General features: G+C 43.4%; 1 protein-coding gene across 1 annotated transcript in view; it reads right to left on the bottom strand.

The window, feature by feature from the left end:
- Positions 1-26,710, bottom strand: part of prdm5 (PR/SET domain 5) — a 62,338-nt gene that overhangs the window by 22,160 nt on the left and 13,468 nt on the right. The window contains exons 9-13 of the mRNA XM_004068394.4: positions 21,074-21,158; positions 20,836-20,993; positions 20,331-20,424; positions 11,618-11,778; positions 397-490 (exon numbers count right to left, since the gene is read on the bottom strand). Of these exons, the coding sequence (XP_004068442.1) occupies positions 397-490; positions 11,618-11,778; positions 20,331-20,424; positions 20,836-20,993; positions 21,074-21,158 (592 nt within the window). The remainder of the gene's footprint in view (positions 1-396; positions 491-11,617; positions 11,779-20,330; positions 20,425-20,835; positions 20,994-21,073; positions 21,159-26,710) is intronic.

Below are 26,710 nucleotides of genomic sequence, written 5' to 3'. Positions count from 1 at the left end.
ACCGCTGCACCACTGAGCAGCCCTTGCTTAATAAATTCTACCCACACTTTTCTCAAAAAAGGAGTAGACTGAACTGGACATTTCAGACTTTTGAGGTTGGACCAATAAAGAACCTATAAACTCTGACTGCATCCGGCAATGAGAGCTGCTGTGTTGATGATGACATGCAGAAACAAATTGAGCATTGTGGTTCCAATATCAGTCACTGTTTGGTCACCAATGTCACTGTTAAGAGGAACTAAACATAAGCTGTTATCAACAGTCTACCATTCATATTGCACAAAAAAACTGGAACCAAATTCTAATGAAATCTGTTCTCCTCTCATGCTTCATAGTGCAGTTAAATAAACAAAAATATAATTTTATGAAAACTTTCAGCTGTAGAGGGCTACCGACCTGTATGACTGCGGATGTGGACTCTCAGCGTGCCGTTGCTGGCGAACTTTTGTCCGCAGTATGGACAGATCTTCTCCTTCTCCCCTGTGTGAGTCTAGCAAATAAATGAAACGATTTAAAGACATTCTGTTCATTTGTCATAAGTTAAAAACCTTTTTATGAACGGTGAAGAAAATGTACATGGTCCAAGGCAACGAAAGACTTAACCATCCACAGAAAAGTCAGCCGTCATGCTTCTGACAGTGTCCTTTAAGGATATGTACAGCACATTCCAAAATTTAATTGCATAGTTTTCAAGTCACAAACTATTAGAGCAGGGGTCGGGAACCTAAGGCTCGCGAGCCATATATGGCTCTTTTGATGGTCACATGTGGCTCGCAGACAAATCTTTAATTCAAATTTTTTTTCTTCATTAGACCAGTCCTTCTCGTGCGCGATGCGATGGCAGAGGCGCGCAGTAGTAGCGGTGCTTAGAGAGACAAATCTGCGCCAGCACTAGTATAAGTTTAAAATTGTCTATTAATTCACAGAGTTTGTACCACCCGGAAACCTGTGAATTGCCGTGCCTAAAACTGCGCGCTCCCGTCTCTGAGAAAGAGCGCGCAGTTGCGGGGACGGGATGTGTGAGGGAGAAAGCAGAGGGTGGGGCTGAGGTGTTGTGGGGACAGGCAGCAGGTGAATCGCGCAGGGATTGTAAATAGGTAAAACCCACTGCCTGTCACTCACTGCAGCGTGTGAGTGAGTGTTTGGCTCCAGGTCCGCATGTGATCAGTCTGTCTCACATCTACAAAACATTCATACCAACCTAAGATCACGTTTAAAGTCTCAACGCCTGCATGAAGCAGAAACTCACCACGTAAACCAGACTAGACCATCAGCAAAACTACCACGAGAAATACTCATCATTTATTAGAAACAGCATAACAATGTTATTAAAAAGAATCCACAGACTTATTGTACTTTAAAAAGGTTGAAATTACATCAAATGCACACATTCACTTGTATTTTAGTTTTAAACATATTGTCGCGGACTGAGTTGGATGGCTGTTGGGCCGCGTTAAAAGTTCTGGAGTTCATTGACCGCATCAAGCAGAGAGCTGATTGGCTCTCAGTTCTGTCGCTCAGCCTGTTGTTAGGTAGTTTGGACCAATGGGGTTCAGCTATGGGCCGAATAAGGGAAAGGGGAGGGCTGCAGCGGGAGCAGGGGAATATAAAGTTGGGAGACGCGCTCTCGTCTCGGCGGGAGAGATTCAGGAGTTGCTGAATTAATTGTTCGGCGTTTGTCGCGGTCTGCAGTAACCCGAATAAAGAACCTTAAAAGAGGTTAAGTCTCCGTGCCTCAGTGTGGGAAAGGGACACTACATTATTGTATGGCTCTTTCGAAATTACATTTCAAAATATGTGGCGTTTATGGCTCTCTTGGCCAAAAAGGTTCCCGACCCCTGTATTAGAGTATACATTAAATGTTATTAAACCAACGTCCTAAAAATAACTGTATTTTTATCAAAATAAAAGCCTTTAAAGTCACTTTTCCCATTAATACACATAACAGAATTCCACAACATTTGAAAAATTCTAAAGAACTGAAATGGTCATTTGTAGAATTTGCTGCATCAGGAGGTCATTTTCACTGAAATCAAAAGCTTTTCCAATCTAAAACATCTTTATTGGTCATGTTCTTCTTTACCATAGGACCCCTTATTTTGTAGCAGCTTCACAATTCTTGCATCCATTGAACTTGTGAGTTTTTAGAGAGTTTCTGCTCGTATTTCTTTGCAGGATGTCAGAATAGCATCCCAGAGCTGCTGTTTGGATGGGAACTGCCTCCCACGCTCATAGACATTTTGCTTGAGGATGCTCCAAAGGTTCTCAATAGGGTTGAGGTCAGGGGAGGACGGGGGCCACACCATCAGTTGGTCTCCTTTTATGCCTATAGCAGCCAAGTATGCAGAGGTATTCCTTGCAGCACGAGATGGTGCATTGTCATGAATGAAGATTTTTTTTTTTTACAGAAAGCCCAGTTTTTCCTTTTGTACTATGGAGAAAAGTGGTCAATCAGAAACTCCACCTACTTTTCAGAGGTCATTTTACACCTTCAGGGACCCTAGAGGGGCCGACCAGCTCCCTCCCTATGATTCCGGCCAAAAGCATGACTCCGCCACCCTCTTACTGACGTGGGAGCCTTGTTGGGACAACCATCCACTACTACATCCATCTGGACCATTCAGGGTTGCAACACACTCATTAGTGAACAAGACTGTTCACAAATGAGTTTTCATGTATGTCTGGGCCCACTGCAGTCATTTCTGCTTGTGAGTGTTCTATGGGGGGACCTGAATAGGTTTACATCAAACTGCAAGCCTCTGGAGGATCCTACACCTTAATGTTGGTGAGACTCCAGAGACGCCAGCAGCTTCTAAGATGTGCTTCCTGCTTTTACATTTTGATTTAATCAGCTGCTCTCTTAATTGGATGTATTTGTCTGGCAGAAACCTTCCTCATTCTGCCTTTATCTGCACCAACCCCTGTGTGTGTGTGTGTGTGTGTGTGTGTGTGTGAATCAGCAACAAATTTCTTAATAGTACAATGATCACGCTTAAGTTTTTGTGAAATATCCAAGGCTTTCATACCTTGTCCAAGTCATTTAACTATTTCAGGCTTTTCAGCAACAGAGAAATTCTTTTTCTTCTCCATATAAATATGGAGAAGAAATATGTACAAATATATATAAATATATATAATATTTATATATATTCTATATTATAAATATTTGTATATATAATAAATATATACAATAAATATATATAATAAATATTTACAAATATGATCGGAGTGGCACTTTAATCAAAGCAAAAAAGCCATTATTTATACAAATGATTAGCATGTTTTATGAAAGCCAAAGAGCAACAATGGAGGGATAAAGGAGCCGCATGTGGCTCAAGAGCTTCAGGTTGCAGACCCCTGCTTTTATTCACTCCAGTTCATTCAGAAGCTGCAAAAGGCCCTGGTTTCCAGGAAAAATACAGTTGTTTTTTTTAGAATAAAGCCTTTTTTCTACAGAAAGAAAAATGTTTAAATGTTCAGGCCTGCATTCTTCCTTTTCCAAACTGTATCCTCAAAACAGCCACTCATGCAAACAGTGTCTAAGTTTATTCTTTCTATTCTGTGGTAAAAGAGATCCCAGAATCCACATTCCACCTTGTTTGAGACCATGCAGCTGGCTCAAAATAACAGCATTTCAGCTCCCATGATGCACCACTAACTTGCAGCAGTGTTGGCGAATGAAGACGAACGTGCTGACATCAGCTCTGCTGGATCACAGAGGACAAGCAGGCGGTGGACGTTTGCCAGGAGAAACCCTCTCAGAGGCCGTAAAGCAAGAATGCAAGTTTGCATCCATCCTCCAATGGCGCGTCTCCCTCTTCCTCCTCTCCGTTCACTTCCAAACAAACCAGCGTGGAGATTAGTGGACCCGTGAGGGTGCACATGAAACCCCGCTTCTCCTCACTCTTTTTGCTGAAAAGTACACTGCAACCCCCCCCCCCCCAACCCCCTGCAACCCAGCCTGCTGTAAATTCCCGAGAATAATCGTGAGTATGAGAAGCTCAAACTCAGAGCGACAGTTTCAACAACAGTACAACAATGCAGGAACACCTCCTCTCCGGGCCCCCATCCTCCTCTGCATCGCCCCACTGCGTCCCTCTGACACCTCGGGTGTTACGTTACAAAGCCTCCACTCACATTCTCACAAACGCAAGAAAAAAACACAAATTCAAACTCACTCACACAGTAACACAAACCCCCTTTAGGAACACATCCAACCCAGATGAGTGCTGTGTGTGTGACACAAAAAAACCCTAACCTTACGGGTCAAACAAACCCCCCCCCCAAACTCAGGTACATTTTTACGTCTTTGATTTATGCCTGAAAATTTTTATTTTTACAGTTTGTTCTATTGGAGTCATTTTTTTTTCTCCAAGTCGAGGCTCACTGAGCACATTGTTTGTGGCAACACAGATTTGTGCAGCATTGCTCCAAAGAGATCCAAACTCAGACAATAAAAATTCCCAAAATAAAGACATTTATAAATAATGTGAGTATGTCGAGCCCTGGAAAGCAGATTAGGAATGAAAACCATGTATAAGATTTAGGTATTGAATAAAAACAAATATTTTAAAAATTGAATCCAATAAATCATCATGTCACTGAATCATTGCCATAAATATGATCCTTCACGGTTTAATTGGGCGTTTCCTCAGATGCTCCGTGTCTGATTCCACATGTCTGCACTATTTGTTACGATTATTTGGGAAGGCAAGTTTCTGCAGACAACCAGTTGCACAGTATCAAAGTATACATCAAATCAGATTTCAACAGTATTTTGGCCAAAAGGCGGGTAACTCCAAGCATCCACTCCCAGCCAGGAGTGTCTGTCATCTCCTCGGCAACCTGTCTTTGATCAAGGCCAGATCTCTCAGCAGCCTCCAGACACCGTCAGTGGTGAGACAGTTTAGCATGCCTGTCTTCAGTTGTGAGGCTTTTCTTTTGCTGTGTGCCAAGAACCTGCTTGGTTTAAATCTTGATCCATAACCAAGCCGGACGTTGTCAGATTAAGGCTCATAATCTGCCGGGAGATCTGTTTGGAGCTTGGAAACCCTGTGGAGCTAATGGACTAACTGCCATTTCTAATCAATATAGGAATCTATTTTATGAGCAGGAAGGGTCAAGATGGATGACTCTGGCGGCTATGATAGTTTTGCATGCTAGGGAAGCTAGCTGCATCGCTTTATTGGGGTAAGGAGCAAGACTGTGTGTCAAACACTGGAAAAGTAATGATGGAAAATGTGATTTAAACAGCAATCAAGATAACTGCTACCTAAAAAAGAAGTACCGTAATTTCCGGACTACAAGCCGCTACTTTTTTCCTGCGCTTACAGCCCTGCGGCTTTTTCAGTGACGCGGCTAATTTATGGATTTAATTGGCGGCCGCCGTGTACGTACTTTCGAACTCAGTGAATAGTTTGAACTCTCTATCCAACTCCAAGCACAAGGCATTTCTTTTCAACACACCTCTTGGCAGCCAAACAGCATGGACTTGACTTTAGGTCTTAGACACTTCAGTCATGGTTCAACAAAACGAAACACGCATGCCCGGCCGTATCCCAGAATCCTTTGGGGCCATTAGACCCAACGTGCACGTGATCGCCGCTACAATATGATGAAGCTTTCAAGTTAAAAGCAATCGTTAAAAGCAGCGTAAAAAAGTCCACCGTCACCAACGGGTTTGGAAAAGCCGGTTTGCTGCGTGACGGAGAGAACAGCGCATGGAGTGAATTTACACTCCATTTACGGTTTCTAAGGAAACCGTAAAAGCGGAATTTTGCTTTGAAAAGCTCACAGCCTCCGTGTGAGTTGGAGACATCTTCTCCTCCTGCTGCTCTTATAGAGCTGCGGGGCCGATGGCAGTCTGATGGCTCCCACACGTAACAACGCATCCGCCCCTCATACACAAAACGTACAGTATTAAGTCCGATTGCTTTGCACAGACACGATTTGCTCGGTCCACCGGCGCAATGGGGACGAAGTCCTCCTCCTTGAAGCTGCCCTGGCCAGAGGTGTCGGAGTAGATAGTAAGGGGAGACAAGGAGCGCGCGGGGCGGGAGCGGAGCGCAGAGGCGTCCGCGGAGTGCAGAGGCTTCTGAATTCTGACGCACGCGCCGCACTGAGGCGCGCGTATCGCGCTGAGGCGCGCGCTTTTCAGTCGTCGCTGCTTTATTTTACCGGTGTGTTTTTTAACCAGTCCTGTTACTCCCATAACGCTGCCGCGACACAAGCGGAAGGAGAGCTTTACCCGTTCCCCCCCTCCATGCACTGCTGATACTTGCTCATTCTTAAACACATACAACAGTATGGCGAGCCGGGCGTTGGCCCCGCCTTTAGCCCCTAAGACTCATGGGAAATGTGGAATCGCGGATGTAAATTTCCTCATCATAACTGAGGGATGTAATGTTGATTATATGGTTACTGTTTGTAATTTTATGTATGATACCTAGATTGTCAATAAGTAAAAAAAAAAAAAGAATGAAATAAAAACACCATAACTGAGGAACTTGTGAACAGAATACAGGTCCATGCTGTTTGACAGATGTCGATACACTCAAATGCATGAGCCAGAGGCAAAGCTGGCTACACCCACAACGTACTAATGAACTGCACTCACTCTGGGATGCTGGCCGTGATCTGTCAGGATGACAATATCGCCTAACATATGCGCGGCTTGTACTCTGACGCGGCTTGTGTATGTATAAAAGTAGTTAAACACGTAAAAATGGGTGGGTGCGGCTTGTAATCGGGTGCGCTTTGTAGTCCGGAATTTACGGTAATTGTTTTTTTCTTTTTTTTTTGTTACTTTCAGAAACCAGAGGATTTTCCACACCTGTTTTTATTTTGCCTAGAAAACATAATTGGTGCATCAGTTGCTTTGGAAGTAAAACACTGGAAATGGCATTCTTTCTGTCAGCTGAGCAGACAGATAGGAGCTGAAGGCCTCTTGTGTTGGACATATTTTACTGTTACAACAGGGGGTTGTGGATCTTCAGACGCAAAAGGTGTATATTTGTTACAAAACCCTTATTTATATTGACTATATTTTCATCTGGATGGAAAAAAGAGGAAAGTAAGGAGGGATGTTGGGGGCAGAGGGGCAAGGGCACAGAAGAAAGGGAAAAAGGGGGAGTAGAGAAAATCTGGAGGAGGATTAAAGAAGTGGTGTGTTTGGGGGGGGGGGGGGGGGGGTAAAATCATTAAGCAACCAGATGCTGCAGGATTGTCATCATTACTGTCACTGGTTCCAGCTGATAGAAAAAACAACAGTAACTCAAATAACCATTGGTTACAATGGAGGTCTGCAGAAGAGCATCTTTTTTGACCTGTCTGTTGCTCCCAAACCACCGCCTGGCCCTGCAGTTGTCCAAGGGAGACATATAAATGAGAGCACTAGGGCACAGTTTGTAGAAATGATAGACCCTGAAAACGGCTCTGGTGCCAATGTTGATGAAATGCTGAATTCTGTTACTTCTGGCATCTTGAATGTTCTGGATGCCATTGCCCCTATTAAGGGTTAAATTGAGAAAACATAGACAGAAAGCTCCCTGGAGGAACGATGATCTAGTCAGGGCACAGAAACAACAGTGCCGCAGAGCTGAGCGAAAGTGGCGCAAGTCAAAACTCCAGGTTCATTATGAAACGTATAAGGGGGAGTTGTACGCTTACAACCAGATCTTATGCAGAACAAGGGAAAGGTACTTCTCTGAAATCATTGGAAGTTGCAGCAGCAACTCTCGTGTCCTGTTCACAACAGTAAACAGATTAACTAACCCTCCAACCCAGCTACCAATAGAACTGGTTTGCACACCTAAATGTAATGAGTTTGCTGTATTTTTTAATGACAAGGTTCAGGGCATTAAAAAAGCCATCAACTCCACAACACATATAACTATCGAACGGCCACCTACTCACTCTAAACTGACTCACTTTGTACCTGTCACTGACCAAACTGTCCAAGAGACCATCACCCGTCTGAGCTCTTCTACATGCTGCCTTGATGTGTTGCCCACTAGATTTCTAAAGTCTGTCCTGAACAGTGTTTTGCCATCAATTACTCAAATAGTTAACATGTCTCTTCAATCTGGAATATTCCCAGAGGCCTTAAAAACTGCAGTCATTAAACCTCTCCTGAAGAAAAGCGGTCTTGATCCCACTGTACTGAACAATTACAGACCTATCTCTAATCTGCCATTTTTAGGAAAAGTCCTTGAAAAAGTTGTCTACCAACAGCTCACTGATTTTCTCTTATTAAACAATTCATTTAAAGTGTTTCAGTCAGGTTTTAGACCCCATCATAGCACAGAAACTGGTCTTATCAAGGTAACCAACGACATCCGCCTGAACACTGATGATGGCAAAGTCACTGTCTTAATCCTGCTAGACCTGAGTGCTGCCTTTGATACTGTTGATCATGGGATCCTTTTGCACAGACTCCAAGACTGGGTTGGCATCTCTGGATCTGCCCTAAGTTGGCTCAAGTCTTATCTGGAAGACAGGAAATATTTTGTTGAAATTGGGAGTTGTGTCTCAGACTACATGGCCTTGACTTGTGGTGTGCCCCAGGGATCGATCCTGGGACCCCTTCTGTTCAACCTCTACATGCTGCCACTAGGGCAGTTAATACGCAGTAATAACATATCTTATCACAACTATGCAGATGATACTCAGATCTATGTGTCACTGACAACAGGTGAATATGGGCCGGTGGATTCACTCAGCCACTGCCTCCAACAGATCAGTGCGTGGATGCAGAACAACTTTCTCCAGCTAAACTCAAACAAGACTGAAGTTATTATTTTTGGCCCACAGAAACAAAGAGAAAGTGTCAGCAGCTACCTTCATTCTCTGTCTCTTAAACCCTCAAATCAAGTCAGAAATCTAGGGGTAATCATGGACTCTGACCTGAACTTTAACAGCCATATCAAGTCAGTAACATCAGCGGCATTTTACCATCTGAAAAACATTGCCAAAATCAAAAACATAGTGTCAAAGCGAGACCTGGAGATACTTATTCATGCATTTGTCTCCAGTAGGTTAGACTACTGTAACGGCCTGCTCACCGGCCTCTCCAAACGAGCCGTAAAACAGCTTCAGTACATCCAGAATGCTGCTGCTCGAGTCCTGACCAGAACCAGGAAGTATGATCACATTAGTCCTGTGCTCAGGTCTCTGCACTGGCTCCCTGTACCTCAAAGAATAGACTTCAAAGCAGCTCTGCTTGTGTACAAGTCTCTCCATGGCCAAGCACCAAAGTACATCTCTGACATGTTGGTGCCATATGAACCATCTCGTACTCTGAGGACCTCAGGGACCGGCCTCCTGTTGATGCCCAGAGTCAGAACTAAACAAGGGGAATCAGCGTTTCAATATTCTGCAGCTAAAATCTGGAACAGCCTCCCTGAAGTCGTAAGACAGGCCTCTTCTGTGTTCATGTTCAAATCTAGGCTTAAAACATTTCTGTTTAGCCGTGTATATGACTGAAAGGTCCTATCTGCACTTTTCTTTCCTTTCCTTCCTTTATTTTTAAATCAATTTTCAATTTTTTTTCTTTTCTTTTAAAGTAAATTTTTCATTATTTCTATGATGTATTGTGATTTTAATGCATTTTTCTGTTTTGTGAAGCACCTTGAATTACTTTGTGTACGAATTGTGCTATACAAATAAACTTGCCTTGCCTTGCCTTGCCCTTGCCTTAAACGCACAACACGTCTAGCCTTGAGGCAGATGCAGTACAGCAGCAGAAGACCACACTGGGAGCCACTACCATCAGCTAAGTACAGGAAACTGAGGCAACAATTCACACAGGATCACCAAAACTGGACAATAGAAAATTGGAAAACGTTGTCTGGTCCGATGAGTCTGGATTTCTGCTGCCAGATTCCGATGCTAGGGTCAGAAAATGGCATCAACAACATGACAGCATGGGCCCCCTTAGTACTAATTGAGCAAGGTTCCATGTCCATCCCTTTCTGACCACAGTGAACCATCTTCTGATGGCTACTTCCAGCTGGATAAGGCATCGTGTCATAAAGCTGGAATCATCTCAAACTGGTTTCTTGAACATGAGAATGAGTTCTCTGGGCTCAAATGGTCACCACAGTCACCAGATCTCAACCCAATAGATCACCTTTGGGATGTGGTGGAACGGGAGATTGGCATCATGGATGTGCAGCCGACAAATCTGCAGCAACTGTTGTTGGCAGGTGAGGGTAAATCCTGCTTTGGTGTTCATGTGACAGAAACAATGTACACCTCATGCATAAAGATGCCACTGGTTCCCACAGCGCCACAGTTTCCAAGTGTTTGGCTTGTTATAGTAGATTAGCTGAGCACGTCGCTCAAAAGACAGAACACTGGAGGAAGCTGAGGTTCACTTGGCCCAAAATCTCCTTTCCTTTGATTATAAGCATTTTTTCTAGACCTCTTCTATTTTGTAGCTTGTTTTGTCAGCTGGTTTTACTTTTTTGCAAAATCTTTTTCACGATAAAATCGTTGTCTAAGTGAGTAATTTTGTGCAATTTCTGAAAAATGTAACTTCTTCTCTTTAGAGGTCCTCAACGCAGATCATCCACCTCCATCTAACTCCCTTTTCTGCATCTTCCTCACTCACACCATCCACCCTCAAGTCCTCCTTCACCACATCAGGCCTCCTTCCTGGTTTCCCCAACCTCATCATTCTTTCACCAACATAATCACTGCTGCTCTCAACGTGTCCAAACTATCTCAGTCTGCTTCCCTGCATTTATCTCCAAAACATCTACCATGATCTGCTCCTCTGATGGATTCATTCCTGATTCTATCCATAATCATTACTTTCAAAGAGAACCTCTACATCTTCATCTCTGCTACCTCCAGCTTAATATCCTGTATAGTTGCTCTCACCAGTCTTCTAGCCCTTTCCTTTCATTCTTGCTGACACACTTTTGTCACACATCTCACCTAAAACTGTTCCAACCTGCTTGCACACACAAGCACAGTTGATTTAAAACACTTTACAGGTTTCACTGACACAAAATGTGTTGTTTATATATAAAATCCTAAAAAGAGCAAATTATCCATTATCCTTTTGATTTATTTGCCTGTTACATGTGTCCTGGTGCTTTTTATGCGAGATTTTTTTTTTTTACCAAAAACATTCATCTATATTTGGTAAAATGTTACCTTTAAACTCATTGTACCTTATAGCAAGTGTAATAAGTGAATATACTTATACTGGATAAATATGTTTAGTCAAATGTATCATTTTTGCAGCATTAGACTCTTGCCTTTCCTTTCTTTTCAGTTCTTTATTTGTACTTTATTCACTCTACTGCTGCAGTCTAGTCCTTTGAAGGGATCCGGTTCAGAAATCTTAGACTTTTAATGCATGATAGCATGTCTTGTAGATTAATGGTACATAAATAAAAGGAGCAGACATTTCCTGCTCTGCTGAAAAGAAAACGCTTTCAAGTTTAACAATGAAGTCGCTCCCAAGCTAACTTTTACCTGAAAGTGGTCAGAAAATCAAGCTGTTGTTCTGCAGGCTTTCATAAGACGTTTTCAGCCACAGATTTGTTTGAACTCAATTTCAAAGCAACCGCAGAAGTGTAATCGCTTGGGTCCGTCTTTCATTCACCTTCTTGTGGCTCTTGAGGACAGACGGAGTGACAAAGGCCTTCTCGCACAGGTCGCACTTGTACTTCTTGTGTCCGTCGTGCACCACCTGGATGTGGACATTGAGCGTGTCTTTTCTCTTGAAGGTGGCGTCGCACTGGTCACACTTGAATGTCCTCTCACCTGCGGAAAGAAGAGCTGTTCAGTTGTGGGAGCCATCTTCTTTTGTGTCTTTGTGCTTGGAAGCACAGTCATCACGCACAGCAAGAGAACACCCAATTTCACAGAGGTGATTGTGTGGGCTGAAAACAGAGTGTTTCATTGCAGCATACAGACCAACACAATGCTCTTTAGAATGGCTTGGCTCTGTTTTGATGTTTTTAACCAAATGTAAAAAGCATGGCCCATTTTATTCCACCTGTCAGACGGCCCGCAGACAGTTTTACTGGGCCACAACCTCAGCTGTTCACAAACCGACGCCTGATGCTTCCTTCACGCCTCTGCACTCTGCCTCCATACAACAGCCTCTATTGTTGTAGAGCCCATGTTTCCATTATATGGAGATCATTCAATTTCCACAGAGCGAGTGCTTGCATGCTTATGCTCGCTTCGCGACTGCCAAGCCTGATGATGGTCAGCTCAAAAAGACAGAACACCAGAGGAAGCTGAGGTTCACTGTGTTTTCAATCAGCCCGAGACGTTCGCCTGATGATAATTAATGTCAGTGACACCCTCCCAGACAGATTCCATTAATACACGGAGCAGGGATGCAGTCTGAGCTTGTGCCACGCGCATCCTCCTGCACAAACACGCACAGTTTTAGCTGTTTGCACGCTCGCAGGGTTAGTCTCGAACTCTCGAGTGGAGGTCAAAACACAGCTGACACAAATGTGCAGTGCCTCATGCAAGAACCACATGTGGGTTACAGCACTGAGTTGCTTCACCTTCTCCCACTTTTGGGAATCAAGTGGTGCAGGTTTGACAAAAAAAGGGCAGTGATTGATGATGGATTTACAGATTAAATCTGTCATCAACAAAAAGGTCTTTGTTACAAAACTTTTCTCAAAGGTTGAAATTATAAAACCGCCTTATTTTATACAAGAAGAAGGATTTTAAATGACTTGTGTGAAAATTTCTGGGGCAGACCTGCTTCAGAATAGCTTCTACATAAAAAGTGACTTTCTTTCTCTTGAAAGAAATAAAAACCCTAAAAAGAATATTGTCAATCTCATGAAATCCCAAACAGAGGCATAAAAAATGAATAGAAACTTGAAGGAGCTGCATTTCCAGAAGAAAATGCAGGGTTGAATGCTATATGAAATGGAATGGAAATGAAACTTAAAGGGTAATAATTGGCAAAAAATAAATAAAGAAAGAAATGATCAAAGTTGACCATAAATAAAGTGAAAACAGCACAATAACAAAAAAAACTATTTTTGTGGAAAATGCCAGCGCTGGGTATCAAACCAGCGAGCTTCGACACCAAGGATTCCCCATGTACTTCAATGGAGGCAAAAATCCTGGAATATCTTGAAAAGTCTAAGGACTTGAAGGACCAAAAGTCATAGCTTGTTGGATCCTCTCCCTCTGGGTCAGCTTGCTTTTCAGCCACTGCAGCTCTAGATGGGAAACTGCATCACTTCTTAGCTGTGGTGGAGCGGTCCCCGCCTGTGAAGCTGCATTTGGCTTGTTATGCAGCTGTTCACAGAGAGGGAGGTTCCAATCATTTGCGTTTCCAACATCTTGTTTTGTGCTCATCCCATTTCTCATTGTCTTTCCCCATCAATTAAGGGGGTGGGAGGTGTGAAAGAACTGGGGGGTTGTTTAGATACGGGGAGGGGGGCCCTATTTTTATTTTTATGTATTTATTTTTGTGCTTGTTTATTTTAATTTCATGCTTGTTTATATATATATATATATATATTTTTGTTTGTTTTAATGTAAAGCACTTTGTGTTGTACTTTTATATGAAAAGTGCTTTATAAATAAAGTTTGATTGATTGATTGACAAAGCTGAAAGAGCTGAACATTTAAATGGTTGAATGGTTAAAATAGCTGAAAAATTGTAGAAGGCGTTAAGCAGGAAAAATGGCAGAAGATTTTATAATAAAGAAACACAGAGACACAGGAAAACTATGGGTTATAACATTCAACCAATAAATAGAAATCGTCATAACCCTAAAATGTTTCTCTAATAAAAACTATTCTACACAGCTGGGTGAAGTGAGCCCACAATCAAACAGCAATATGTTTTAGCAGAACAGGATTACATGATAAAAGCCTCAATATTTTCTTCCCATGAAGTAAAAATGAAAATCCAATTTTAGACAAAACGTTTCTAATGTCATGTAAGCACTTTTCTTTTTGCTTCTGAATCTAATTTTCCCTTTTTTTTCGCCAAGTGAAACACTCCGAGTGGTGCAAATTAAGTTCTAAAGAGAAGCAAGAAGAAAAAGAAGCTGAAAAAGTAAATGTGTTTTTTCCTGCCCTGGACATCATGAAGAAGATGATGTGCGGTGAAGGTCTTTGGCTTGTTTTAAGGCTGGAGAATCACGTCGTTCACTCCACTGCTTTCAAGTAGATTTATTCTGCATCCACTTGTGCTGGCAGGCCATTTTTGTGTTTGAGGATCTTATAACATTAGTTTACAAACAGACTGAAGCAGCTCACATGGGTCCGGTGAGATTTAAGTCTTAAACACGTCTCCACAAACATCCTGCTGACTCTTCAGCACTGCAGGAAAAAACTTTAAAAAGTTATTTATTTTTCTGTCCTCAAGCAAATCCATGAACCTCGCTCACCAGGATTTCTCAACCAGGCAGGAAGGAACACTTAGAGCATCCGAACAAATCGTGATGAGCATCATCACAGCAAAAACGACACTCTTCCTCCCTTCTGAGCGTTTTCAATGTTAACTTTTTTCAAAAGAAAGGCAGCAAACAAATCCCATTTGGGTGGTTGAAAAGCTATTTGCTAGGCTTTTATGTTTTTGCAGAAATATTCATTTATTATTTTCAGAACCAACAACTCTAAACCCTCAGTTGCTCATCCTTAGAACCAGAAGGAGAGTTTGGGTGTAGGGTGTATTCAGACTGGACACTTTTGGTTCGCTTAAAGTGAACCAGAGTTTGTTTCCTCGATCGTTTGGAGCACATTTTATTAGTCTGAATACACCCAGGCGGACCCTGGTCCGGGACTAGGAACTGCTCTCAGACCCATATTTGGAGGTGGTCTCGGTTCATATCCAATCAGACTGAGCTTCGGTTCACTCTGAGATCACTCAGTCTGAATACAGACCGTCCTCAGAGCGCAGCAATTGAGCCACTGTAGCCGACATAAACAGAGCAGGAATGAAGCAACAAATGTGAAGCAACAAATGTGAAGCAACGGTTTTCGCGTTATCAACAGGAAAAAAAGAGTCCGACTCCTTACTTCTTAGAACGTTTATTTTAACACGGCTGAAACGCTTCTTACATGCTTTTCTGTGTCTCGTTAGGCGGCACGCGCTGCTGTGACCTCATCCTAAAAGTTACCTTCACAGAATTCTCTCAAGAAAGTGCCATAATACCACAACAATGAGATGCAGCAACGTCAGCAGCAACAATTCCAAAGTCCAGTCGTCTTACTTCGGGGTAGCAAAATGAACTGTGAAAATAACTCATATTTCATTCAAGATCCGTTCTGTACTGTGCCCAGGGTAATATATTATAATATTCATGGAAGGATATAGGTTACTCTGAAAGGCTTTAGAAAAGCGTGATATAGGCTCTTTAATTGCACATTTCCTCAACATTTCATCAACAATCATTCAACTACATCAGGGTTTCTGAAATAGTGGAGCGCGCCCGACGCGATGCCGGGGGGGGGGCGCAGTAGTAGCAGTTTTAGGCACAGGTAATACGGGCGATTTGCCCGGAGCGTAAATTTAACGGGGGTCGGTGGTCACAGCGGCTCAGTGCTTGGAAAAAATCTGCACCACTATTGGTTTCCTTTTATCTGTTATATGACAGAGTTTGTAACAGCCTGAAACTGTGAACCGCCGTCCCTGCTCTCGTCTCCTGTCACACGTGTGTTAGAAGGAGAGGGGAGGGGTAGTGAGCTCAGACTGCAGGTGGAACACGGAGCGCTGCCTGGATTGCGCAACACCAGGATCATCACGTGCCTTCAGATGACTAAGCTCATGCTAATAATTTCAATCTTTATTAATTATTGTAGAAATTTTGATGACGTGTCTTTATTTTCCATAAATGTATTCTTTGTCTGCCTGTGGCTTAGGTAGTGTCAGTATTTGACATTCAGACAGCAGGTAATGCAGTAAAACAGCTGCACTTTATGAGATCATAAATAAACAACCTGGGTCCATCTGTCCCCTACCCCTTCCCTGGTGGGGGGTGCGGGCCCCTTGGCGATGGTGGCCGTGTCCCTTGGGTGCCGGCTCCCTGGGCCCGGCGGTGCTCTCTCCGCACGGTGGGGGGGTTCATATTACACCTGAGCCGGGGGTGTTCGTGTCCCTGGGGGGTGGGTCCTGGTCCTTGCCCCTGAGCGCTGGGCCCCGCCAAACTTCCAACATGGCCGAGCCTGGTCGGGCCATATTTATAACACCCCTTGTGGGCCACCCTTGTTTCCCCGGAGTTCCCCCCTCCTGGGCGGGGACGGCGGGCCCCTGCCTTGCTCCTCCCTGGACCAACCGTGGGCCGGGTGGGTGGCTGCCTGGAGTGCGGAGCGGGTCTCCCTTGGGGGGTCCTGGCTCATACCTGGGGTTGGGGCGGGGGGATGCCCGGAACTCCTGGGTGGTGGTGGGGTGCTCGTCTGGGGCTGTGGGCGTCCTTCTCCGGTGGGGCCCTGCGTTGGGCTCTTCCGGCGCGGCGGGGGGGCTGCTTTCCTGGCTGGGCTGGGGCGGCGCTCTCTTTCCCTCCGCGCCTCCCTGCTCTCTGGCTCTGGGGGCCTCGCGGCGGTCCTGCTGGTCCTGGCCTGGGTGGCGGTCTTGGTCGCCCGGGGGGCGGTTGTTCCCTGCCTGTTCCCGTGTGGCGTTGGGGGAATTCCGGCTGCCGCTGCTGCTGTGGCGGGGGTCTGGGTGTGGGGGTGGCTGGGCGCTCCTCCTCCTTCTTTTCACATTCCACCATCCATTTTAGAAGAACATAAACACTCACCTGAGCACAGGTGTTAGCTCACCTTTGCACTAATAGTTTGCATGATTGAATGAATGAAAGATTTCACACTAGTTGGTTTAAAGGCATAGGTATGCGTTCGTGAACACTATCTGTTTTGTGTACATGTTGACATGTGAACTTTTTTTGCAGTTAGCAGGTGTGTTGATAATATTTGAGTGTGTGTGAACAGGCCCCGCCCTTTTTGTACTACATTTGAACTGTACCGTAATGATAAACAACCAGTAAACCTGTCTGCTTTATGCTGCTTCATGGTCTTACCCCCCCCTCTCACTATCACCCCCCCCCTCTGACATCCCTCTCTCTTCTTCCCTTCTTTCCTTTTCCGTCCGGTCCAACACCAAAGATTTTCAATCATGGTTGAAATGAATAAAGTTTGGCCTCAATTACAAAAGGGGTTTATTCAGACATACCTTTGGTTTGTCTGAAGATTAATAACCCCTCTTGTTAAAGTAAAAGATGTCCAACACAAGAGGCCCTCAGCTCTCATCTGCCTGCCTAGCTGTTGGACAGGACAAGTTAAAAAAAAACAAAAAAAAAACAATCCATCATTTAGAAGAACATCAGCACAATGTTTTTACCTATTTCTTCAGATTAAAACCTTAAATATTTTGGCGCTGCTGTGTTAATGTTTCAGTTCAATTTACATTTAATATTATTTTTTTGATTGAATTATTTTTTCTCAGCATCAAATGGTTCAGTTGGTCAAAAATGTTTCTAGTTTAAATAAAGACTGACAAATTTTTTTTTATTTCAGGCACTTTAAGCTACTTTTCTGTTTTAGACTAGAACGGTTTGTGTGGCAAAATAAAGTTAATATTTGTTGAAAGTGGATTTATATTGCTTTTTTTTTGTTAATGTTAAAAGATACAATTTTAGGTATACTTACACAATTGTTATAGATACTAACCTAATATATATTGTCACCGCAGCGAGAGTGTGTGTGTGTGTGAGGGGGGGAGTGGGGGCCTTGCAAAAAATAATTGAGAATCACTGAACTACATTGTCCTAATAAGGTGCACAACAGTAGCTTCTTTAGGAAGTCACCTAAAACTGCTTCAAATTTTAAGAGCTCAAACTGTGCACCACCTTTGACTCCCAGAGACAAAATGGATTTCAGGGCAGGATCATTTACAAACACTTTCATTAGATTATCTCTACTGTGCACTAAATTCAAACGCTTAATCCCAGACCTCACACATTTTCTAGCACCAGATCCATAACCCGAGTCCTAGTCCTTTCCTGCTGCCTGTGACTGAGCTTTACAATCTCCTGTATGATCAGGTTCGGTCCAGTCCTGCATCCTTCCAAAGACTGACCAACAGCCTGGCTACACACTGAGAAACAGAGAGAAACAGACCTGCTGAGAAACCAAAGCACCACCACCCATAAACCTAAACAGCTCGACAAATTCCAGAGTAAAAAAGCAGAATCGAATTCTCTTTGAAGTTAACAGTGATCAGGATGACCGGATTTCTTGAAGCATTCTTTGCTTTAGCTTCAAACTTTCAAAAATCTGGATTCAATACAAATCAAAGAGCAGGAAAACAAAGTGAACCATTGTGATATTTCTGTGCCTTTAAAACTTAAAAGAAGAAGAGGACTTCTTCTTTGATCTGGACTGCTACAAAAATTCACTTCTAAAAGAAAACACAACACTCTTCCTCTTCCAAAACAACGACACACAGAGTCAATTATAGTCACGATAACTTCATAGAAGCACACTGAAAGGTGGTAAAACGGGTGTATTGTGGCGAACGCTGTTTTCTAGTGATAGGGCATCTAAAATATGTTTGTCTAAATTCACCTTTTATCTCATTTATCCTCATTGCACTCATTTTACATATACATACTACAGGGTTTTTTGTGTGTGTGTGTGTGTGGAAAAATGAGTGAATTTTAAAGGGCTAATTCTTAATTTGAGGTGTGTTAAACAGAAATCCAGTCCCTGCTACCATACATGAGCAGTGTTCTGCTTGTTTCATTTCTTAAAGGAAGCTGAGAGATAAACAGCTTCCTGTTTATCTCAGGATCCAGTGCAAGATTTTATTATTTCGTTTTAAAATGAAACCGTCTCACACATATTGTTTTCCAGTTTTTTTAAATCTGGCATAAACCCCAGCCCCATGTCATGCTGGTCATTCGATGAGGATGTTTCCTTACGTCACTTTGGTCACTAATTGTTCAATTGAATTGATTATTTGATTTAGGGGCTGCAAGTTGGCTGGATAGCTGAGTTGGATGAGTGAACGACTATAACGCAGTAAACTTGAGTTTGCTTCTCAGAGCATGCAATGACGAAGACTCCACTGGCCTAGGCAAGACTTATCTGGGTCTGTGCCGTGAAAATAAAGGGTTGTGTCAGGAAGGGCATCGGTTGCAACAACTCTGCCAAGCCACCTGTGCAAATGAGTGAAAGCTGATTCCCCCTGAAGGGAAAAACCGGAAGGTGAACAACAAGCAAGCACTCTCGCCTCACAGCAAGAGGGCTGGATTAGTATCTGTGTGAGATTTGCTTGTTCTTCCTGTACCGGCATCCTCCCACAGTTTAAAACATGCTTTTTAGAGGGTTCATTGGTTGCTCAAAAATGGAAATGTCCGAATTCCTTTATTACTCACTACTTAGTGGACTAATATAGTGCTGTCCAAATCTATAATTCTAAAAGGCTTACTATATTGTTTTTAGTATGCTGCTAGAAGTTGAAGCTGGGGTAGCTATGGTGCACTGGGGTTCTGTCCTCTTTTCTCATCTACTTCTACCCTTCCTCTCTTCTCTATTCTTGATCATTATTCATTATTTAGTTCTCCATGCCTCTGTTTCGTGCAGTGTGATTCATGTACTGTCCCTCTTTCCCCAACTGGGGAGCGGGAGTGCTTCCAGATTCTAGTTGGCTTATCCGTGCTCCTGTTCCTGACCGTGTACCCCGTCTCTGGCTCGCCTCTGCTCCTGCTCCTACACCTGGCTGTGGATCCTGTCTACGGCTCGACTCGCGCCCTGACTGCCAACTCTATTGGCCTTTGTCCCATAGACTACAAAAAAAGGCCTTAGTTTTGCTAAACTTCATGTTTTAGGCCAGAGGTGTCTGTCAAACCCTTCTTTAACCGTCAATTTTGTGCAACTTTTAAACATTTTAGAAAATTAAAAGGATGAAAAAAATGTCTTTCTTTCCATGACATCAAAACAAATCAAGAAGGATGCTAAAAATAAAAAATACTGAAATAAAAAATAAAAAATAAAAGCAAAAAACAAGGAACACAAAAGGAGAAAAATATCAACAACCTCAAAAGAAACACAAAGAATGATTGAACAAAGACTCTGGATGGTCCACCTTCCCACTGATCAAGCTTTAGTTAAACCTCTGACATTTTGTGCTCACTACTTTTACAACTTTTCTTGAAAAATAAAAAATATGCTTGCAGTGTGTGACTTTTTTTTAGCTCCAGATAACAACACTGCAGAACAGATATTTTAGGCCATTTTTAAACAAATAGGCAGGTTTTGCCTGCATGAAAGACTAACATAGCAACAAACTAAACTGTCTCCTTTAACTTTGCATTTGCACTTACTGTTGTGGATGAGAAGGTGGCGCTGTAGAGAGAAGGGGGTGCGGAACAACGCTTTGCACTCCTCACACTGAAAAGGCCTTTCCTCAGAGTGTGTCTGCAGAGAGATTAGGTGGGATCAGAGTGTTTATACGCTGCAAGTGAGCCGCCTCCAGCAGCACACTGAGCGTTGATGTGACTGTGCACGGGGCTCCGTGGCCGTTTGTGTTTGCTAACTTGATAAAGACGAGGAGCTAGAAGGGATTTAAGTTCAAAACGCGGCTGTTTTTTTCTGAACCCCTTTTATTAATCTGACTGACACCTCAATCCCAAAGGTAAACACGGGTATCACAGTTGGGATGGAAGGGGCCACAGACCCCACAGATAACATCCACCAACGACACCCTGATTGATTACAGCCTGACTAATGAGTAGCTTTGAAGTGAAAAAGAAAACACTGGTGGGTTTTGTTAGCAAAGAAAATCATCCCCGGCCGTTACCCCCTCCCTACAAATCTACTTTTACGCACCTTTTTGTGATTCTTGTAGACATTTCGGTGGGCAAACTCTTTTCCACACAGCTTACACTTGTACGGCTTGTCCTCGCTGTGGATGATCTTATGAGCCGTCACCTGGTCCAGGCGCTTGAACGATCGACTGCAGATCTCACAGGTAAACGGCCGCTTCTCTAACAAGTCAGACAACAAGACACTAATGTAAACAGGCGCAATAAACAAAGCGCGCTTTTAAGATGCAGCTTTTTCTCACCCGAGTGCGTGATCATATGACGCTTCAGCTGATTGGTGGAGATAAATTTCTTGTCGCATGCGTGGCATTCAAAGATTTCGTGGATCTGGAAGGCAAAGGCAAATGAAAGTCAGGGCCTGAAGGACTTCAAAGATGACAGCTGAAGCTGAAGCTGAATCTCGTCTATTTGACGTATGTCTACGCATGAAAAGACAAAGTGATGAAAAAAAAATTTCTGCTTCAGAGTTTACTTTCAATAATTGCACTTGAACAGCTCCCCAGCTACGATACCATATGCTACTGTAACACAGCTCCTCCTGTCACAGCTGCTGCTGCACAGGCTTGTTCAGCTAAATGATGATAATGGAAGTTTTAAGATGTTTTTGAGGCAAATTGTCATCAAGCAAAGTCGGATTTCTTCCGTGCCAGTATAATACATCACGCTCCGATGACTCTGAATGAATCTAAAGGAACATTTTTCCATCATAACTGTGTTATAGTTATAATAACACTTCATGTTTTACTTTAGGGACATCTTCGTGTTCTTGAGAAGGAAAGTCATTTGTCAAAATCTGATGCGACCTTAATTACAGAAGAACATCCTCCCTCGTATCTGTTTCATATTAGAAATTGGCTAACAATAAGTTTGTGGTTTATCCAGAGTTACTCATTTTTTTGGTTAACCAGTCAAACACCGTCTACAGCCAACCGCTCACTGCATATAAGAGGCCGACAGTGTGGTCACATGACCCACTGGTTTGCATTGGACCTATTTGAAGCCTGTTATTCACCGTTGTGTTCATCTGTGTCTCAACAATTCCTGAACTTCTCCAAATGTGAAAACAGGAAAAACAAGTGAGTCTGTGGTAGTTGAAACACATTCAGTAAGGCTTAAAGTTACATTCACTCCAGGTACGTGACGCACATTAAAGAATGCACCAAACATGGGTTCACCATGAACGCAAAACCCCATGGTGTTCACACTGGACGAGCAGGGAAGGGCATCTTCTTCTTTTTCTTTTTCGACTGTTTGCTAGCACATCTCCCACCTACAGTTGGAAGAGCCTTGCTGAGAAATGTCAAAGCGGTTCAAATCTTGCAAATCTTGCTCTGGGCTTTTTCTTTCACAGCTCTGTTCTTGATAGAATGGCATATGTCCGAATTCCCACCCTATGTAGTACCCTGGATTTCAGGCACCATGCTCACAACTTTTTCTTGTTTTTTATGAATGGCGAATATGACGTCATCAATTTCACAAAGTATAAATCTGATTGATACGAGCGTTGTGCAATGATAATTTATGAATCTACTGTCTTCTGTAGATAAAAACATTCATGGTTTATTAAAAAAAATATATATATATTTTGTTTACAAAAAATGTTCAAATGCAATGCATTGTGGTCTATATTTGCCAATCTAGTCAGCATCGATGCACACTGGTTTTTCACAGAGACGTCTGGGAAATTTCAAGGGGCACTACAAAATGGCAAGCGCACTAAATATCCATCCATCCATCAATCTTCCTCCGCTTATCCGGGACCGGGTCGCGGGGGCAGCAGTCTAAGCAGAGATGCCCAGACTTCCCTCGCCCCAGCCACTTCCTCCAGCTCCTCTGGGGGAACCCCGAGGGGTTCCCAGGCCAGCCGAGAGACGTAGTCTCTCCAGCGTGTCCTGGGTCTTCCCCGGGGCCTCCGCCCAGTGGGACATGCCCGAAATACCTCTCCAGGGAGGCGTCCAGGAGGCATCCGAACTAGATGCCCGAGCCACCTCAACTGGCTCCTTTCGATGTGGAGGAGAAGCGGTTCTACTCCGAGCTCCCCGCGGGTGGCCGAGCTTCTCCCCCTATCTCTAAGGGAGCGCCCCGCCACCCTACGGAGGAAGCTCATTTCAGCCGCTTGAATTTGGGACCTCGTTCTTTCGGTCATGACCATAGGTGAGTATTGGAACGAAGATCGACCGGTAAATTGAGAGCTTTCCTTTTCGGCTCAGCTCTCACTTCACCACAACTGACCGATACAGCCACCGCATAACTACGGACGCCGCTCCGATCCGCCTGTCAATCTCACGCTCCGGTATTCCCTCACTCGTGAACAAGACCCCCAGATATTTAAACTCCTCCACCTGGGGTAAGTGAGTAGTGAAGAAATTCGGACACGGCTTTGGTGTCATAGAATTCCGGTTGGACACAAACCACAATTATTCATTTCTCCTCTGCGATCAATATTTTCAAACGTCTGGCACTTCAGGGAGTTAAAAGGGACATCACCCATATGCCACTAACAAATCCAAGTCCCTTACTGGTCAAAGTTCATCGTGGTTTAACTTTCAACTGATGTTTAATAGCCCCACGGTTTGTTCACATGGCCCGAAAACATAGACAAAGTCATTGACACAAACGTGGCGAGTTTTGAACGTGGAAGCCCAGAACATGCATATATTCATGCAGAAATGCATGAATGGATCAAATTACCAGTTTTGGGTTGGTTTTCTTGAGGAATTAACATTATAATACACTTAAAAGCTCAAAAAGTTGGTTTTGCTTGGTACAGGCCCTTTAACAGTTTCACTGTGCAGCAATAGGTGACTTTCAAATTGGAAATATACATGATATTTTATGTAAGTAATAGATTGAGAGGACCTGGATCGCTCTAAGATGAAATAACGGCACAAGATAACATTTCGGAGAATAGTAATGACTGGCAGATGGTAAGTATATTAGTCAGAAAAGCCTAAACGCTTATATAATGCTCAACATTACTTTATTTGAAGTGTTTTTCTGATCTGGGAACAGCAGGAAAGAGATTACACCATGCAGAAAAATCCACAGCTCAATGTGAAGTGATTAACGAGGAATAAAAAAACAACGAAAATTGACAGGATCTCATGAAAGTTTTTCGACTATGTAGCTCACACCCACTCCTGTAATAAATCTATACATTGTAATCTTTGCATTGAGACAAAAAAAGATTAAACAAAGTGTAAAAGCAGCTTTAAATGCTGGCAGCAGGGAGACCGATTTTCTGTTTTGGCTTTTAATTCAACAGACTTGAGCTCGATGTAAAAAAAAAAAAAAAGGCAGCTTTCTCATTCATTCAGAGGAGCCTATACACTGAGGGTGCCAATGCATGGAGGGGCTGTAGAAAAACAATGAAGAGCCATCAGGCGGAAGAGTTAAAACAGGATAAAGCTGTTCTCCAACACCACCACATCAAGCCAAAGTATTAAGCTGGAATTCCACTCACACTCGAGCACGTACCCCTAAAGATCGGATGCTCCTTCTGATCAGGCTTTCTGCCCGTCACATACGAAGCTTGCAAAAGATGGTTCACAATTCAGGGTCAATTTTAATATTAACCCCTTCCAGGAAGACGTTATAGCCAGCAGCACGTGCCACCTTAACAGCTTCAGCCAAGTTTAGCGTCAAGTCTGTGGCCCAACTAGAGGGAAAGAACTGCACTTTTTTCAACTCCACATTTGGAGTCTGATGCTGCTGCTGGGGGCTGCTGTCTTAGAAGTTGCTCCAAAATCTTCCACTGGTGTTTAAGTGGGATGAGATCTGGGGACTGTGACCACTGGAGCATCTGCTTCATATTTTTGAGACGTATCAAACCATTTAGCGAGCCGTCGCCCTATGAATGGAAGCACTGTTATCCAGGAGGAGACCGCTCCCGTCAGGACATAAACACGTCTTGTAGGATAAAGATGATCACTCACAATGACCTTGTTTTGACCTTGTTCTTCACAGAGATAAGTAGACCTGGATTACTCTGAATGAAGATCTCTTATGTGTGGAATAACTATTTACGCAGAAACAGTGCAGATGGTTTCTGTATCACTGAAGTCTAATGAGTTGCATCCCCTCCAACAGTATAAAATTTGGGTGTAACTGTCAACAGACTTTTCATGCTGATGCGATACCATCTCTTCACTGACGGTCCCTCTGGGTGACAGTTGCGCTTGTGTTTTTCCCTGTGCTGAGGATTGTAATGGCATGCTATGTGGTGAAAAACTAGTTAAAATCCCAGCCGGGGCAAGTCTGTGCAACATTTACATGTTTTCAACATGCCTGCTTTTCCATTCAGAGTAAAGTCAGGCAGGCTCGACTAATCACCCAATTCCATTCTCAGGATTTAAAATACCAGTTGTCTTTATAGCGGTGCACTGAATCAATTAACCGATTTCTATTACTATGATCTAAACAGATCGATCCATCTGAGGCACGTTATTATTCATATCAAATCGAATCGACCTTTACTATTGCAACGAACCAGCTGGTACATCACTGTAGCGGGGAAACGAGAGCCGAGCTGCTAATTAACTGGCTGCAATGGAGAACTGTCCGTGCCCCAAACACTGCGCGACTCCGAACAGTCTCAGAGAGGGAGACGTAAACAGAGAAGCAGATTGCATGAACTCCTTTCCGGCCTCAATGCCCATTTATTTGAACACGTGCTCACAGGCCCCTCACTCATGGTGAGGAACTTTACACCCAAGATTCCCCACTTCCCATGAGTCTTAGGAGCTGAAGGCCGGGCTAACCCCCAGGTCGCCACACTATTAAAAAAAGCCTATCCCTGCCACTTACGGGCGAAGGCAGGGGACACCCTGGACAGGTCGCCAGTCTATCACATTAAAGCAGTGCTTCTCAAATAGCGGGTTAGCAGTAGTAGCAGCTTTAGGCACAGGTAATACGGGCAATTGTCCAGCGCAAATTTAACAGGGGGCGGTGGTGACAGGCATGGTATGTTTATTCTACTAAAACATAAAAACGACCAAGTGCATCACAGCATATAACACGCATGTGATGACAGTAAAAAAAAGATCAGTCTATCATTCCAGTCCGATGTGTGGAAACACTTTGAATTTTTCAAAGACGTGTGTACCACACAGTGTGGTAGAATGTTCTAATAATGTTCCCTTTGGATTATTTGGATGTAGAAAAACAACAGTGGGCTGAACTCTAGGACACCATAATGTGAATGAAGTTGTGTTTTTGGCCTCTGGTGCTGCAACAGGGCAGACATCAGGCGGACTCGAAAGCTTGGTGCGTCTATTCAGGCTCCTGTAACATTCATCTTTTTCTTCTTCTACTTTTCGGTCTTACAGAACAGTTTCTGATAACCAGGCGCCCCCTTGTGGTCACCAGTACAATTACAGTGGTAAAATGTAACCTCCCCACTTTGAGAGATTTCACTAAATGAAATAAAGCTGAGGGTAGAGCTGTGATTGTGTATGATTTTTGATCACTGCGGTGATGAACCAGCAGGGGGTGCGGTGTCGCGGTTAACAGCAGCCCCCCCCTGTCAAACACAAAATCCCCCGGTGGCCGCGTCGCAAATGAATACAATTACAACGCAGTATTTTTTATTAACAAATAACAGTAACAACTAACTACTACCTATCTAACTAATCAACTAACTATATAGGTCTTGTAGAATGACTGTGTGTGTGTGTGTGTGTGGGTGTGTGTGTGTGTGTGTGGGTGTGTGTGTGTGTGTCAGCTTGTGTGTAGGAGTAAGAAGCGCACAAGTGTGTTGTGGGTGCGTGTTGATTCTTTTGCAGTGGACTGCTCTCGAGCTATACATGAGGCTTCACCTGTGCTGTCTGGTACAGACATCTTCTCAGAATATTATATATTGCCCAGTAATAAACGAGACT

This window comes from Oryzias latipes, chromosome 4 (assembly GCF_002234675.1).
Source record: "Oryzias latipes chromosome 4, ASM223467v1".
Taxonomy (NCBI): Eukaryota; Metazoa; Chordata; class Actinopteri; order Beloniformes; family Adrianichthyidae; genus Oryzias; species Oryzias latipes.
The sequence above is the reverse complement of the archived record's forward strand: the minus strand, read 5'-3'. Positions and strand labels throughout refer to the sequence as shown.